Source organism: Podarcis cretensis (assembly GCF_951804945.1).
Source record: "Podarcis cretensis genome assembly, chromosome: 5".
Taxonomy (NCBI): Eukaryota; Metazoa; Chordata; class Lepidosauria; order Squamata; family Lacertidae; genus Podarcis; species Podarcis cretensis.
The window spans coordinates 20,208,844-20,226,598 of NC_137174.1; the positions used below are offsets into that span (position 1 = coordinate 20,208,844).

A 17,755-nucleotide genomic window follows, 5' to 3' on the forward strand; every position below is an offset into this window, starting at 1 on the left:
CTGGAGGCAGGGATAGTCCTCAAACAACGACTAAACCTGCCTCCTCGGTAATGACATGGTCTGGTCTTAGCATAACTCCTCCTCCTGCCCGTGATCACCGAGATCGGGTGTCCCAATACATCTCCCCCTGTGGAACCTGCCCCACCCAATCTATTGGCTGAGGCCCACTCCCAGGCAGCCATGACCCTCCCCCTTAAAAGGCAAAATACAAACTAAATAATAATTTAACAGAATAATAATAATAATAAAACAAAACAGAACAAAACAAAACAAAGCAAAACAAGGAACAATAGTGCTGACTCAGTGCTTATCCCACCCCAAGCAAAAATAAAATAATGAAATAATATAATATTATAAAAAACAACAACCACCATTTAAAGTGCTGCAAATTAAAAGCGATTAAAACATTTAAAACCATTTTGTCCATTGCTGCCGGTAGCTGCTCAGGCCTCTTATGCTGTGGCAGTGAGTGCAGGCCCCGCCCCCTAGGCCGGATGGAGTTGGCAGGAGAGGGAGCGGTCCTCCCAACACTCACGCAAGCAGCAGCAGCAGCAGTCGTGTCCCGGAGGCCTCTCTCAGGCCTCTTATGCTGTGGCAGTGAGTGCAGGCCCCGCCCCCCAGGCCGGATGGAGTTGGCAGGAGAGGGAGCGGTCCTCCCAACACTCACGCAAGCAGCAGCAGCAGCAGTCGTGTCCCGGAGGCCTCTCTCAGGCCTCTTATGCTGTGGCAGTGAGTGCAGGCCCCGCCCCCTAGGCCGGATGGAGTTGGCAGGAGAGGGAGCGGTCCTCCCAACACTCACGCAAGCAGCAGCAGCAGCAGTCGTGTCCCGGAGGCCTCTCTCAGGCCTCTTATGCTGTGGCAGTGAGTGCAGGCCCCGCCCCCTAGGCCGGATGGAGTTGGCAGGAGAGGGAGCGGTCCTCCCAACACTCACGCAAGCAGCAGCAGCAGCAGCAGCAGCAGTCAGCATTTGGACAGCAGCCTAGGCAGGCATTCACGTCACCTAAATACGGTGAGATGTATTATATTTCTGTTTGAATTAGAGTAATTTTTTTAAAGTTGCTTTTGCCCATTTGTTTATTTATTTCATTAAATGTGTACACCACGTGATTGTAAAAAAAACCACACACCTGCAAAGTGGTTTACTAACAGATAAAATATTAAAATTGAGGTGTGGGGGGAATCAACCATACTTCAAAACACACAAATTAATATTACCTTAAATTAGCACAGAGCCATTGAATGATATCTGTGTCCTCGTTTTCGAGAGTGCTGTGGTGGTCACCATTTACTCTTCCTCCAATGAGTTCTGGGGGCACCTACTGGGCTATCACTATAGAAACCCTTTCTCTCACCTAAGGAAATCTAAGAGGAGCTGGTAGGTGGTTTACTGCCAGGCATGTGCAGAGTGCTCACCCCTCAGCATTTGGCAACCGCCCAGGGAATGCTAGTGCTCAGGGCCCTCAGGGCTTTCCTTATGGAGGAGGGAGAGAAACACCAGCCGAATTCCCAGGGGCAGGTTCAGAAAAGGAGGCAAAGATGAAAAGGGGGGCACAGGCTTCTGGGTGAAACCCTCCCTGGGTGGCATTTGCCTGAGCTGACGTCCCAGCCCCCTTGGGCAGACTTACTCCTGGGGGGGGGGGTCAACAGGGCCAGTCCAAGACATTTGGTCCCCTGAGACGAGTCCCAAAACTGTGCCCCCCAGGGAAGAATGGAGATTGTTGGGGGATCAAGATGGCGAAGAAAGGCGGGAAGAGACCAGTGGCGCCTCCTCTTTGCCCCGAGGCTGCTGTGGAGGCAGATTTGGAGTGGAGAAGAAGTGGAAGTGAGAAAGATCCAGCTCCCAAGCAGAGGCGGATTTAGGGCAGCCCAGCCAGCCAGCCCCCCCCCCCCCCCGCGCTGAGCCTGGAGGGACCACAGGAGAGCAGAAGGATGAAGAAATGAAAGGGTGGGGTGGAGGGGTCATTGTGTTAACAGGGAGCGAAGAGGAGACGGGGGGGCGGGGGAGGGAGAGGTGCGGGGAGACCAAGGAGAAGGAGGAGGAGTTATCTCGTAGCCGCTCCCCAGGCGCCACCACAGGACACGGCTACCTTCCCTCAGGCATATACAGTGGTACCTATAAAGCTTCATTGAAGGCAGTAGAGCACAAAACGGGGGGGGATTTAAGAGCAAGAAAATGAAATAAAGTGTTCAAAATATCCCCCCACAAAGTTTTTGATAGATGTATGTGCCTTAGCCTGCAACATGGGCATTTATAAATTAAACCTATATGTCTTTAAAGCTTTGGAGAGCAACTTAACACACTCATGGTAGGAAAATCAATTAAAGCTTATATCCCCATCCCAAACTTCTGTTTTTTAAAAAATGGAAGACTCATTAATGAAAACCTAACTTATTAATATGTGTCTCAGGAATACTCCGCCATTAGTAGACCTGACCTTTTATCTCTAGAACCACATGTACCGCACAACTGACATTTTTCTATGGGAAAATTAAGCTTGCACACAGGAAAGTGAATGTTTCAGTAAATGGAAAGTTAAAAGAAGACTCCAGACAAGCTATTAAAGGAACAAACTTTATTCAAAACATCCAAGTCATACATTAAAAGGCATTACAAGAGGGAGCTTGGAAAATATGTACAGGATAGCAAGGAAGGAGTTGGGATGCTAATCTGGAACCTGACTTAAAGAGAAAAACTGAGAGTCCGAAGCACTTCCATCAACATTCTGCATTTGTCCAGGACTTGTAGCTGAATAATTCCCCGTTGCAGACCAGGGAGTATAAGTGCTTGATGCCATGAAGAAGTTCCCAGCTGGTGGTGGAGGCTGCCTCACCACCTCCGCACCGTAATATGGAACTGGGCAGTTGCTTGCCTGGGAAGTCTCATAAAGCCCAGTTCCACAAAAAGCAGCTTCCTGGTAATAAGCAGGGTTCAATTCCAGGGAGCTCTGCTGTTGCGGGGCACACTCTCCCGGTTGCGTGTTGTTGAGAGGTGGCTGCCACAACCCTGCTCCTCCATAGCTTTCAGCGTATTGAAAGTTCTGTGGCTGGTAAGATTGTTGCGAGTGAATATTTTGGCTGCTTCCTGGACTGCTTCTTGGGCTGCTGTCCAGGCTGGTTCTTGGACGGGTTCTCTCGCTGTGGCTATAAGGAGCTGCAGCCTGGTTCCCGATCCTTATCCTGGATCCTATCGTCTTTGGTGTTCTGGCCCTTCTGTTCTGAAACCAGATCTGAACAGAAGAAAGGAGAGAACCAATATAGAAGACATTGTTACCATGAATATGTCTTTTTGATCCAACAGAGAGAATTACATTTAATAAATTATGCTTATTCCTCTGGGTTTTCTCTTTAGTTCTCTGCAGCATTTTTCCACTCTCTTCAGCTCCACATTCATATATCCCATGTTCATAATTTCCAGTTACTGTTAAATATAAAGCTTCTATGTTGGAATGACTAAATACTGCTATTTGGCTGTATTTTGTTCTGCAGTATCAGGAAAAGCCACCTTTAAAAGCTGCACAAGTGTACAGTTCCACAAGACTCACTTTACTGAAGTATACCTGGGGATGTGAGCTTCATCTGTAAAAAATTGTCAGGCGTTTGTTAATGCCAAGTGGATGCCTGCATACAAGACTTAACATCTCTGTGTGCATTTGTGCTGGAAGGCAACACTTTATGCCTGGCAATTGTTTTAAACATTCAATAAACTTAGTAATAGTAATTGTAAATGGCTCACTCAGAAGACCTACCCATTTGTTGTGCCCTGTTTGGGGTCTTCTGCCTCAGCCTCCCAAGTTTCCTGGGGGTAATGGACTAGGCAGGGAAGTATATTTATATATTTTCTAAATGCCAATTTCTCCGTAGGAGAGAACTAAGTACTTGCTCAACTTTTGCCAGAAAAAGCAATGCAGCTTAACTCGTTTTAGTCTCCCCAGTGCAAGCTGCTTGTGGCTGCAGTCCTCTGCACATTACCTTTTGGGAGTTAGTGTTAACTGGATCAGGCTGCAAAGGCAGCCTATAAAACCAGATTTAATGTACTTTTAGCACTAAGCCCATCCATTGCAGAAATTAGATTTCTAAGCTGGGTCTCTGAAGATTTTTTAAAAATGATTTAAACCCAGAACCCACGATAGCCCCCCCCCCCAAAAAAAAGAACCAAGAAAGAGGAAGTTAGCTCTTGAACAAGGCGCCTTTCGCGATAAGCTGAGAAGCACCAGGGTGAACTCAGGCCTTCGACTACGCAAGGATTATTCTGAGCGTTTCAAATTGTTCCAGTATGTGCGGTTCAGCGAAGTCTTGGGAGCCCCCACCATCCCGATTCTTACGTGCACACGATCTTCTTCGACTCCGATGCACCTCGCCAGCGCCTCCCTAGTCCCGTATCCGGGGTACCGGTTCTCTTCAAAGGACTTTTTTAGGAGCTCGACGTGAGATGGGCTGAAAACAGTCCTTTTTCGCCTTTCTCCTCCGACTTTGGGGTGGCTTCCTCCTGGGAAAAGACAAAGCGGCAAATCTGAAGGAAGCCCTCGGCTTAAACAGAAGCGACGCTTGCAGATCTTCCTCCCGACATGGAAAGCTCAGAGCATAATAATCATTTCTTTAAAAAGTTTCTCTTACCTTCCTTGTTGGTTGCCATCATGAAAATACTCCTTCAGGTTCGTTCACTCTGCAGGGGATTCGGTCTGGGCATTTATCTCCGGTGGGCGACCCCACCCTTACTTCTCAACCAATTGGAGGGAGTCACCCCACCCTTTCTTCTCAACCAATAGGAGGTTTCCCGGTTGCGGAATGCCCTCCCAGGGAGCTGCCCCGTCTTCATCATTTTTGCGTTTCACCCTTAATTCTCAACCAATAGAAAGAGTTACATTCTCTTTCAAAAAATCGGTTGCTTTGCCAAACTGGGTCTAACCCCTCCCTCCCTCCCTCGACACCCCTTTGGCAATTGACTCTTCAACTGAATGGAAGAGAATTGAGAGGTGAGGGGAGAGGGAGAGAGAGATTTTGGGCGCCTGCTACGCATTTTCTTTGTACACCCGCATTGTACAAAAATCACACTTGCGAGGTCCAACCAAACAACACCTCCCCCCCCCCCACACACATTAGCACACACTTCGTATCTTAAACGGGTACTCTCCTTTTTAAAAGATTTTGTTGTTGTTCTAAAAAGAACCAAGTGTAAATTATTTCAGTTCGACAAAGAAGCTTGGAACAACTTAATTCCAATACCCCTCCATAGCATCCTGCCTCGTCTAAACAGATTTGTACATCGCCTTGGATGGAGGCAGTGGCAACGGCCAGGAATCGCATCAAATGCGAATTATACTGTATTCATAAGAGCGGCGGCAACCGAAGAAAGAAATCTAAGCTATGTAAGCAAGCTATATTTTATTAACATATGATTAAATTTGCACTCATTTTTCGCTAGTTTTGAAGACTTAGGAAACAGCTTGCGTTCTTTTAAAAACGGTGCATTGGATATGCAAGGGCACCCGCCATCTTAGAAGAGGAATTCCTTGCACTAAGAATGCCTTTTCCAAGCTGGTACCTGCAAGTTAGGACTCGTATGTTAATCTTTTATAAACCCAAATAAATAAATAAGACGACAGTGCCGTTGTAGTTGGTTTAATTTGCTTTAATTCAATCTGGACGCTCAGCCCATTTAAAGAGGTTCCCCGGTTGCGGAATGCTCTCTCTAGTGAGCTGCCCCGTCTTCATCATTATTGCGTTTCCTTAGGAATTTGAAAATATTCCTGTTTGTTCAGGCATTTGGTGGCTGCTGAATAATGTTCCTGACAACCCCGAGATCAGCGGGCAGAAGAATAGTTGAAAAAAGAAACCAACAAACCTCCTATGATTACTTTTAGGATTGCTTTTAGGTGTCCCTTTCTCCTCCAAGATTCAAAGATCACAATGTTTCACCGCATAAATTATAATTTGACGAATTGCAAAGCAGAATGTAGCACAAAGTAACTTCCTAATATGAACAGTAGCGATGCCAATTTGAGATTAGCGCTGTGCTGATGGTTGTTTTAATGAACATTTAAACTTCATGGCTACTGAAACACACGGACCAGGAGGTCACTTTTGTAGCTTTTAAAAGCTACAATCCTAAAATCATTGAACTTTTCCCCCTTGCAGTTTGCCTTTGCTGTTTTATTACATTTTTAATGGATGCTTATTGTTTTGATATATTGATGTAAACCACTTTGTGAAGTTCATTTCAAAAGCAGTTACAGATAGGTAGCCGTGTTGGTCTGCCATAGTCAAAACAAAATAAAAAAATTCCTTCCAGTAGGACCTTAAAGACCAACTAAGTTAGTTCTAGGTATAAGCTTTCGTGTGCATGCAAACTAACATTACGTGTGCATGCAACTAACTTAGACCAACTAACTTAGTTGGTCTTTAAGGTGCTACTGGAAGGAATTTTTTTATTTTATTTCAGAAGCAGTACATAAGTAAATGGTAGGGATTGAGAGGGACGTATTTCTGACTAAATGGATCTGTCTTGATTTATAATAATTAAAAATCATGATCAACCAAAGATAAAAGAGAACAAAAAACTTATTTTGCAACTTATATGGATGGCATCACAGAGAGTTTAAAACACCCAAGCTTCAATGAAGAATTAAACCATGTGGGTGAACCAAAAGGTCTTCACTAGATGATTTGGAGAAGAAGGCACCAGGACAGACTCACTGAGGAGGCTGTTCCATAGCTGGGATACTACTGCCAATAAAGCTCTCTCTCCCTGATCGACACCCACTTCATTTCATTTCCGTTTCAAATATTAAAATTATATTACTCAAATAAGTCCAGTTTGACTGTGAGCAATGTGTTATGCCTGCAGGTATCAGAAAAAGTGGAGTTGTGTCTTGACATTTCCTTCAGAAGCTCAACGTATATTTTGAAAGAGTAATCTTTCAATATCCATCAAAGCTCTTTAAATACCCATAACTCTTCCATGCATTAAAGTTTGCCTAAAAATTCTTTTCACCATAAGTTATTTTACCAGAAATCATACTTCAATGTGGGTGCTGTTTGGAACGACCTGTAATTAATTAATGAATGAGTATGAGTATGATAATCTGCAGGTTGTTTGACAGTAACTTTGTGGTTTCTGAAGCCCATTGTGAATAGGTTGTTTTTCAGAAAGTGTAGCCTTGTTGAAGAAAAGTATAGTGGAAATTTGATTAAACAAAAGAGTGCTGGAACAGAGAGATAGCAGACACACCTTTCTTTGAAGGGCTTTATAGTCTAGCTGCAGTTTTCAAACAAATGCCCGCCAACAGTCAGCATTTGGACAGCAGACTAAGCAGGCATTCAGGTCAGCTAAATACGGTGAGAAGTATTATATTTCTATTTAAATTACAGTAATTGTTTTTAAGTTGCCTTTGGCCATTTGTTTATTTATTTCATTAAATGTATACACCACTTGATTGTAAAACAAAAAACGGCAACGTGGTTTACTAACAGATAAAATAATAAAAATGAGGGGGGTGGGAATCAACCATACTTCAAAACATACAGATTAATATTACCTAAATTAGCACAGAGCCATTGAATGATATCTGTGTCCTCGTTTTCGAGAGTGCTGTGGTGGTCACCATTTACTCTTCCTCCAATGAGTTCTGGGAAGCACCTACTAGGCTATCACTTTAGAAACCCTTTCTCTCACCTAAGGAAATCTAACAGGAAAAGGTAGATGGTTTACTCCCAGGCATGTGCAGAGTGCTCACCCCTCAGCATTTGGCAACCGCCCAGGGAATGCTAGTGCTCAGGGCCCTCAGGGCTTTCCTTCTGGAGGAGGGAGAGAAACACCAGCCGAATTCCCAGGGGCAGGTTCAGAAAAGGAGGCAAAGATGAAAAGGGGGGCACAGGCTTCCGGGTGAAACCCTCCCTGGGTTGCATTTGCCTGAGCTGACGTCCCAGCCCCCTTGGCCAGACTTTCTCCTGGAGGGGGGTCAGCAGGGCCGGCCCAAGACATTTGGTCACCTGAGACGAGTCCCAAAACTGTGCCCCCCCCAGGGAAGAATGGAGATTGTTGGGGGATCAAAATCAAATGGGGAAGAAAGGCGGGAAGAGACCAGTGGCGCCTCCTCTTTGCCCCGAGGCTGCTGTAGAGGCAGATTTGGAGTGGGAAGTGGAAGTGAGGAAGATCCAGCTCTCAAGAAGAGGCGGATTTAGGGCAGCCCAGCCGGGCTGAGCCTGGAGAAGCCAGAGGGGAGCAGAAGGATGGAGGAATGAAAGGAGCAGCATGGAAGGCGAGAGGGGGCAGCCAGACATGCTAATGCGCTTATCTCGCCTCCTGGGTGGGTCCCCCCTGCGGGGTGGGGTGGGGGGGTCATTGTGTTAAGAGGGAGCGAAGAGGAGACGGGGGGACGGGGGAGGGAGAGGTGCGGGGAGACCAAGGAGAAGGAGGAGGAGTTATCTGGTAGCCGCTCCCCAGGCGCCACCACAGGGCGCGGCTACCTTCCCTCAGGCATATACAGTGGTACCTCTAGTTCACAGGCAACCCTCCCATAAAGCTTCATTGAAGGCAGTAGAGCACAAACCTTGGTCTGGGGGGAGACCTGACCTTTTATCTCTAGAACCACATGTACCGCACAACTGACTTTTTCTATGGGAAAATTAAGCCCATGTTTAAATGCTTGCACACAGGAAAGTGAATGTTTCAGTAAATGGAAAGTTAAAAGAAAGTTAAAAGGGCTTTATAGTCTAGCTGCAGTTTTCAAACAAATGCCCACCAACAGTCAGCATTTGGACAGCAGCCTAGGCAGGCATTCACGTCACCTAAATACGGTGAGATGTATTATATTTCTGTTTGAATTAGAGTAATCTTTTTAAAGTTGCTTTTGCCCATTTGTTTATTTATTTCATTAAATGTATACACCACGTGATTGTAAAAAAACCCACACACCTGCAAAGTGGTTTACTAACAGATAAAATATTAAAATTGAGGTGTGGGGGGAATCAACCATACTTCCAAACACACAAATTAATATTACCTTAAATTAGCACAGAGCCATTGAATGATATCTGTGTCCTCCTTTTTGACAGTGCTGTGGTGGTCACCATTTACTCTTCCTCCAATGAGTTCTGGAGGCACCTGCTGGGCTATCACTCTAGAAACCCTTTCTCTCACCTAAGGAAATCTAAGAGGAGCTGGTAGGTGGTTTACTGCCAGGCATGTGCAGAGTGCTCACCCCTCAGCATTTGGCAACCGCCCAGGGAATGCTAGTGCTCAGGGCCCTCAGGGCTTTCCTTATGGAGGAGGGAGAGAAACACCAGCCGAATTCCCAGGGGCAGGTTCAGAAAAGGAGGCAAAGATGAAAAGGGGGGCACAGGCTTCCGGGTGAAACCCTCCCTGGGTGGCATTTGCCTGAGCTGACGTCCCAGCCCCCTTGGGCAGACTTACTCCTGGGGGGGGGCGGGTCAACAGGGCCAGCCCAAGACATTCGGTCCCCTGAGACGAGTCCCAAAACTGTGCCCCCCAGGGAAGAATGGATATTGTTGGGGGATCAAGATGGCGAAGAAACGCGGGAAGAGACTAGTGGCGCCTCCTCTTTGCCCCGAGGCTGCTGTGGAGGCAGATTTGGAGTGGAGAAGAAGTGGAAGTGAGAAAGATCCAGCTCCCAAGCAGAGGCGGATTTAGGGCAGCCCAGCCAGCCACCCCCCCCCCCCGCGCTGAGCCTGGAGGGATCACAGGAGAGCAGAAGGATGAAGAAAGGAAAGGGTGGGGTGGAGGGGTCATTGTGTTAACAGGGAGCGAAGAGGAGACGGGGGGCGGGGGAGGGAGAGGTGCGGGGAGACCAAGGAGAAGGAGGAGGAGTTATCTCGTAGCCGCTCCCCAGGCGCCACCACAGGACACGGCTACCTTCCCTCAGGCATATACAGTGGTACCTATAAAGCTTCATTGAAGGCAGTAGAGCACAAAACGGGGGGGGGGGGGTTAAGAGCAAGAAAATGAAATAAAGTGTTCAAAATATCCCCCCACAAAGTTTTTGATAGATGTATGTGCCTTAGCCTGCAACATGGGCATTTATAAATTAAACCTATATGTCTTTAAAGCTTTGGAGAGCAACTTAACACACTCATGGTAGGAAAATCAATTAAAGCTTATATCCCCATCCCAAACTTCTGTTTTTTAAAAAATGGAAGACTCATTAATGAAAACCTAATTTATTAATATGTGTCTCAGGAATATTTTGCCATTAGTAGACCTGACCTTTTATCTCTAGAACCACATGTACCGCACAACTGACTTTTTTCTGTGGGAAAATTAAGCTTGCACACAGGAAAGTGAATGTTTCAGTAAATGGAAAGTTAAAAGAAGACTCCAGACAAGCTATTAAAGGAACAAACTTTATTCAAAACATCCAAGTCATACATTAAAAGGCATTACAAGAGGGAGCTTGGAAAATATGTACAGGATAGCAAGGAAGGAGTTGGGATGCTAATCTGGAACCTGACTTAAAGAGAAAAACTGAGAGTCCGAAGCACTTCCATCAACATTCTGCATTTGTCCAGGACTTGTAGCTGAATAATTCCCCGTTGCAGACCAGGGAGTATAAGTGCTTGATGCCATGACGAAGTTCCCAGCTGATGGTGGAGGCTGCCTCACCATCTCCGCACCGTAATATGGAACTGGGCAGTTGCTCGCCTGGGAAGTCTCATAAAGCCCAGTTCCACAAAAAGCAGCTTCCTGGTAATAAGCAGGGTTCAATTCCAGGGAGCTCTGCTGTTGGGGGGCACACTCTCCTGGCTGCGTGTTGTTGAGAGGTGGCTGCCACAACCCTGCTCCTCCATAGCTCTCAGCATAATGAAAGTTGTATGGCTGGTAATTTTGTTGCCAGTGAATATTTTGAATATTTTGGCTGCTTCCTGGACTGCTTCTCGGGCTGCTGTCCAGGCTGGTTCTTGGACGGGTTCTCTCGCTGTGGCTATAAGGAGCTGCAGCATGGTTCCCGATCCTTATCCTCGAACCTATCGTCTTTGGTGTTCTGGCCCTTCTGTTCTGAAACCAGATCTGAACAGAAGAAAGGAGAGAACCAATATAGAAGACATTGTTACCATGAATATGTCTTTTTGATCCAACAGAGAGAATTACATTTAATAAATTATGCTTATTCCTCTGGGGTTTCTCTTTAGTTCTCTGCAGCATTTTTCCACTCTCTTCAGCTCCACATTCATATATCCCATGTTCATAATTTCCAGTTACTGTTAAATATAAAGCTTCTATGTTGGAATGACTAAATACTGCTATTTGGCTGTATTTTGTTCTGCAGTATCAGGAAAAGCCACCTTTAAAAGCTGCACAAGTGTACAGTTCCACAAGACTCACTTTACTGAAGTATACCTGTGGATGTGAGCTTCATCTGTAAAAAATTGTCAGGCGTTTGTTAATGCCAAGTGGATGCCTGCATACAAGACTTAACATCTCTGTGTGCATTTGTGCTGGAAGGCAACACTTTATGCCTGGCAATTGTTTTAAACATTCAATAAACTTAGTAATAGTAATTGTAAATGGCTCACTCAGAAGACCTACCCATTTGTTGTGCCCTGTTTGGGGTCTTCTGCCTCAGCCTCCCAAGTTTCCTGGGGGTAATGGACTAGGCAGGGAAGTATATTTATATATTTTCTAAATGCCAATTTCTCCGTAGGAGAGAACTAAGTACTTGCTCACCTTTTGCCAGAAAAAGCAATGCAGCTTAACTCGTTTTAGTCTCCCCAGTGCAAGCTGCTTGTGGCTGCAGTCCTCTGCACATTACCTTGCGAGTTAGTGTTAACTGGATCAGGCTGCAAAGGCAGCCTATAAAACCAGATTTAATGTACTTTTAGCACTAAGCCCATCCATTGCAGAAATTAGATTTCTAAGCTGGGTCTCTGAAGATTTTTTAAAAATTCTTTAAACCCAGAACCCACGATAGGCCGCCCCCCCCCAAAAAAAAGAACCAAGGAAGAGGAAGTTAGCTCTTGAACAAGGCGCCTTTCGCGATAAGCTGAGAGGCACCAGGGTGAACTAAGGCCTTCGACTACGCAAGGATTATTCTGAGCGTTTCAAATTGTTCCAGTATGTGCGGTTCAGCGAAGTCTTGGGAGCCCCCACCATCCCGATTCTTACGTGCACACGATCTTCTTCAACTCCGATGCACCTCGCCAGCGCCTCCCTAGTCCCGTATCCGGGGTACCGGTTCTCTTCAAAGGACTTTTTTAGGAGCTCGACGTGAGATGGGCTGAAAACAGTCCTTTTTCGCCTTTCTCCTCCGACTTTGGGATGGCTTCCTCCTGGGAAAAGACAAAGCGGCAAATCTGAAGGAAGCCCTCGGCTTAAACAGCAGCGACGCTTGCAGATCTTCCTCCCGACATGGAAAGCTCAGGGCATAATAATCACTTCTTTAAAAAGTTTCTCTTACCTTCCTTGTTGGTTGCCATCATGAAAATACTCCCTCAGGTTCGTTCACTCTGCAGGGGATTCGGTCTGGGCATTTATCTCCGGTGGGCGACCCCACCCTTACTTCTCAACCAATTGGAGGGAGTCACCCCACCCTTTCTTCTCAACCAATACGAGGTTTCCCGGTTGCGGAATGCCCTCCCAGGGAGCTGCCCCGTCTTCATCATTTTTGCGTTTCACCCTTAATTCTCAACCAATAGAAAGAGTTACATTCTCTTTCAAAAAATCGGTTGCTTTGCCAAGCTGGGTCTAACCCCTCCCTCCGTCGACACCCCTTTGGCAATTGACTCTTCATCTGAATGGAAGAGAGTTGAGAGGTGAGGGGAGAGGGAGAGAGAGATTTCGGGCGCCTGCTACGCATTTTCTTTGCCAAGCCACACCCGCATTGTACAAAAATCACACTTGCGAGGTCCAACCAAACAACACCCCCCCCCACACACACATTAGCACACACTTCGTATCTTAAACGGGTACTCTCCTTTTTAAAAAGATTTTGTTGTTGTTCTACACATACTTCTGTAAAACAAGAAAATCTTTAATAAAAGAAGAAGAAAGAAAGAGAATGCAACCCCCTTGCAGTTACAAGCGACAGTGCCTTGAGACTGTGTAGATTCAGGATTTGGTTGCGACATCTGTCCGGGGCTGAATACTCTGAGCATCTAACATCAACCGCTTGGGCTTGAAAGACCTACTGACTTCTTGGCAAGAGCAGTTTGCCTTCCCTTTATTTGCAATGGTGTTACTCACATTCTTCCCTTCAAGTTTTTGCACCGCCTAACCTTAACGAAAACCTCTAAGCGGCTTAGGAAAGCATGAACATGATCGATAAAAGTCAAAGTGAAAAACATGCAAAATGCAATTACAGTTAAGCTAAAACCACCGATTAAAAGGCATGGCAGGTAAAGGTAAAGGAAAGGAAACAAAGTTTATAGCAGGCGCCAAAAAGGGTGCAGTGAAGGCGCCTGCTTCCTCTCAAAAGGCAGGGGGTTTCAGAGTGTACTTGCTCAGAGTGTCTTGGCTTCTTGGGCAAAGCCCAACATGCCTTTCAACATGCCTAAGTCTTGGCGCATCTCTGTATGTAAAATTAAAGCCTCATAATAATATTTTTTTAAAATAAACCACAGTTCTGTCTGGCTCTCTCGCTCCTCAACCCATCCTCTCAATTCCCTTCAACTGTGCACACTAATCTCCAAGCCTATGGGGCTATTTTCCAGTTTTGCTAAGGGGTGATGCCAAGGGAAGGGTGCGCTCCAGCCAATCTAGATTGGTCAAGCAGCGCTTGAAAAGTGAACTTGAAACTCGCTCCTCCCCAAAAGCCGCCTCCCCATTGGAGCGCTTCTCTCCAAGGAAAACGCGCCGGCCAACTGGCAGCCAGGAGGGGCTATAAAGGCGCCAAACTCCAGAAACCTGGAGCGGGCCTTGAGGAGCAAGGGGACTTTGTGGAAGCGAAAAGCAGCTTTGTTGGAAGAGAGCGAGGCAGCGCTTTTGCAAGATGAAAACTACCAACAGCCAAGGTAAGAACAGAGGATTGTTAAAACGAAAATGCTCAAATGAATGATATAAATTAAGGGTTATAAATTCAACGGTTTTTATAAATGAAGGGTGTTTTTGTTTCTGAGTCAGGATCAGGGTATAAGAAAGACCCATTTGTGGTAGCCGTGGAGGGATTACACAGGGGCTCAAATGTCTTCGGTTGGAAACATTTCGCAAGTTTGGTTTGCACATCTTTACTTGTGAGCATGAAGCATTTACTGCATTTTACTGCATGAAGCATTTACACACACATTTTCTGATTGATAAAAACCTTTCACATAAACGGGATTAAATTTCCCAGTAATCGTGGTTAGGATCGGCTACGGAAAACGATGGCAGGCATAGAAATAAGAGCGTAAACTTCTTACTTAAAATTCTTTGGTTTGTTTTCATGCAAGCCTTGCTCCGAGCAACCCGGGGTTTGTTTAAAATTAGTGTCCATGCCAAAACCAATTCAGGGAGGAAGATCTGCAAGCGCCGGTTCAGTTTATGCCGAGCGCTTGGTTCAGATTTGCCGCTTTGTCTTTTCTCAGGAGGAAGCTACCCCAAAGTCAGAGGAGAAAGGCGAAAAAGGACTGTTTTTAGCCCATCTCACGTCGAGCTCCTTAAAAAGTCCTTTGAAGAGAACCGGTACCCCGGATACGGGACTAGGGAGGCGCTGGCGAGGTGCATCGGAGTTGAAGAAGATCGTGTGCACGTAAGAATCGGGATGGTGGGGGCTCCCAAGACTTCCCTAAACCGCACATACTGGAACAATTTGAAACGCTCAGAATAATCAGCATATGGCGAAAGGCGCCTTGTTCAAGAGCTAACTTCCTCTTTCTTGGTGTGTTTTTTTTTTGGGGGGGGGCGTATAGTGGTTTCTGGGTTTAAATCATTTTTAAAAATCTTCAGAGACCCAGTTTAGAAATCTAATTTCTGCAATGGATGGGCTTAGTGCTAAAAGTACATTAAATCTGGTTTTATAGGCTGCCTTTGCAACCTGATCCAGTTAACACTAACTCGCAAGGTAATGTGCAGAGTACTGCAGGCATAAGCAGCTTGCACTGGGGAGACTAAAACGAGTTAAGCTGCATTGCTTTTTCTGGCAAAAGTTGAGCAAGTACTTAGTTCTCTCCCACAGAGAAATTGGCATTTAGAAAATATAAACCCTTTAGTATATAAACCCTTCCCTGCCTAGTCCATTACCCCCAGGACACTTGGGAGGCTGTGGCAGAAGACCCCAAACAGGGCACAACAAATGGGTAGGTCATCTGAGTGAGCCATTTAAAATTACTATTGCTAAGTTTATGGAATTTTTAAAACAATTGCCAGGCAGGAAGTGTTGCCTTCCAGCACAAATGCACACAGAGATGCTAAGTCTTGTATGCAGGCATCCACTTGGCTTTAACAAATGCTTGACAATTTCTTACATGTGAAGCTCACATCCACAGGTTATACTTCAGTAAAGCGAGTCTTGTGGAACTGTACACTTGTGCAGCTTTTAAAGGTGGCTTTTTCTGATACTGCAGAACAAAATACAGCCAAATAGCAGCATTTAGTCATTGCAACTTAGAAGGTTTATATTTAACAGTAACTGGAGATTATGAACATGGGATATATGAATGCGGAGCTGAAGATAGTAGACAAATGCTGCAGAGAACTAAAGAAAAACCCCAGAGGAATAAGCATAATTTATTAAATGTAGTTCTCTCTGTTGGATCAAAAAGACATATTTATGGTAACAATGTCTTCTATACTGGTTCTCTCCTTTCTTCTGTTCAGGTCTGGTTTCAAAACAGAAGGGCCAGAACACCAAAGACGATAGGTTCCAGGATAAGGATCGGGAACCATGCTGCAGCTCCTTATAGCCACAGTGAGAGAACCTGTCCAAGAAGCAGCCTGGACAGCAGCCCAAGAAGCAGTCCAGGAAGCAGCCAAAATATTCACACGGAACAATTTTATCAGCCACAGACCTTTCATTATGCTGAAAGCTATAGAGGAGCAGGGTTGTGGCAGCCAGCTCTCAACAACATGCAGCCAGGAGAGTATGCCCCGCAACAGCAGAGCTCCCTGGAATTGAACCCTGCTTATTACCACCAAGCTGCTTTTTGTGGACCTGGGCTTTATGAGACTTCCCAGGCGAGCAACTGCCCAGTTCCATATTACGGTGCGGAGATGGTGAGGCAGCCTCCACCATCAGCTGGGAACTTCTTCATGGCATCAAGCACTTACACTCCCTGGTCTGCAACGGGGAATTGTTCAGCTACAAATCCTGTACAAATGCAGAATGTTGATGGAAGTGCTTCGGACTCTCAGTTTTTCTCTTTAAGTCAGGTTCCAGATTAGCATCCCAACTCCTTCCTTGCTATCCTGTACATATTTTCCAAGATCCCTCTTTTAATGCCTTTTAATGTACTACTCTGATGTTTTGAATAAAGTTTGTTCTTTTAATAGCTTGTCTGGAGTCTTCTTTTAACTTTCCATTTACTGAAACATTCACTTTCCTGTGTGCAAGCTTAATTTTCCCATAGAAAAATTTCAGTTGTGTGGTACATGTGGTTCTAGAGATAAAAGGTCAGGTCTACTAATGGCTGAAAATTCCTGAAACACATTTTAATGTGCCAATGGCTTTCTGTCCCTTTCATTTCCTTTTTAAGTCTCTGTATCTGAGGCTAGAGTAGGTGGCAATAAATGTGGGGGGAAGTTGCTGTATTTTCTTTGTATGCAAAAGTATATTTGTAGATCCTGCTATAAACTGATTTAGTAACACTTTTCTGTGTTAATAAGTTTGGTTTCCATTAATGAGTCTTCCATTTTTTAAAACACAGAAGTTTGAGATGGGGATATAAGGTTTAATTGATTTTTCTACCATGAGTGTGTTAAGTTGCTCTCCAAAGCTTTAGAGACATTTAAGTTTAACTTGTATGTTCCTTAGCCTGCAACATGGGCATTTATATCTATTAAAAACTTTGTGGGGGGATATTGGGAACACTTTATTTCATTTTCTTGCCCTTATCCCCCCCTCCAAGGTTTGTGCTCTACTGCCTTCAATGAAGCTTCAATGAAGTTGCCTCTGAACTAGATTGTGCCCAATACAGTTTGCCTTCTGTGCCGTTCAGCCTTGATTTAGCCAGGTTCAGTCATAATAAAATAAGTCAGTTAATTTTAGATTCTAAATTGGACCCTCTTAGGACAACTAATTTAGAAGTAGTCCCACTGAACTTACTAATACACAACCAAATCAACAACAGCTGCAACATGCTCCCCGCCCGCCGCCCAGCAAAAACCCTGAAACAACTGAGCCTAAGAGTATAAAGCTATCAAAGCCTAAGACCTCTCCAAATGGTTTTTTCAGGGTTTTTCACAAATAATGTGACATTATTGGCATATCATTATGTTCCCTGTTCATTTGATTATATATTCAGATCTAAATGGTTCTGACAATGGGTCAGTGGAAAGTGCGAACAGCAGTGGGGATAGAGGACATCTTTGTTGAGTACCTCTACATAATGTGCATGAGTCTGAATTTACTCCATTCACTGAGATATAGGCTTTGGGCTTGGAATATATGACAAATCCATATCATAAAACCTCACCTGCCCAGTTCACTATATTTCTCAACACTGCACTATGGAATTTAATGGGGCTGGGTGCTAGATTTGGCAGATAAAATTGAATCTAGTGCATTTGTCCTACCCTGCCCTGCCCCTTTAGTCCTACCCTGATATAGGACCAGATCTGGGTTGGGTGTGACCTAGGTTGGGATAGGGCTGATCTGGGTCCACATCTTAG

General features: G+C 45.2%; 2 protein-coding genes across 2 annotated transcripts in view; one reads left to right on the plus strand and one right to left on the minus strand.

The window, feature by feature from the left end:
* Positions 1-7,581, minus strand: part of LOC307216582 (uncharacterized protein) — a 115,995-nt gene extending 108,414 nt beyond the window's left edge. Inside the window, exon 1 of the mRNA XM_079977044.1 lies at positions 7,536-7,581. The gene's annotated coding sequence lies outside the window, so the exon portion shown is untranslated. The remainder of the gene's footprint in view (positions 1-7,535) is intronic.
* Positions 7,582-13,564: 5,983 nt separating this feature from the next.
* LOC307216578 (uncharacterized protein) lies at positions 13,565-16,369 on the plus strand. The gene is made up of 3 exons (XM_079977035.1): positions 13,565-13,962; positions 14,515-14,678; positions 15,746-16,369. Exons 1-3 carry the CDS (start codon positions 13,941-13,943, stop codon positions 16,307-16,309), a joined length of 750 nt encoding a protein of 249 aa, XP_079833161.1. The 5' UTR covers positions 13,565-13,940; the 3' UTR covers positions 16,310-16,369.
* The last annotated feature ends 1,386 nt before the right edge of the window (positions 16,370-17,755 follow it).

Excerpts from the sequence above, each read along its gene's own strand:
- LOC307216578 (XM_079977035.1), top strand. The coding sequence starts at position 13,941 with ATGAAAACTACCAACAGCCAAG. Across the intron at positions 13,963-14,514 it reads GAAAACTACCAACAGCCAAG|GAGGAAGCTACCCCAAAGTC; the intron begins GTAAGAACAGAG and ends GTCTTTTCTCAG. Across the intron at positions 14,679-15,745 it reads TTGAAGAAGATCGTGTGCAC|GTCTGGTTTCAAAACAGAAG; the intron begins GTAAGAATCGGG and ends TCTTCTGTTCAG.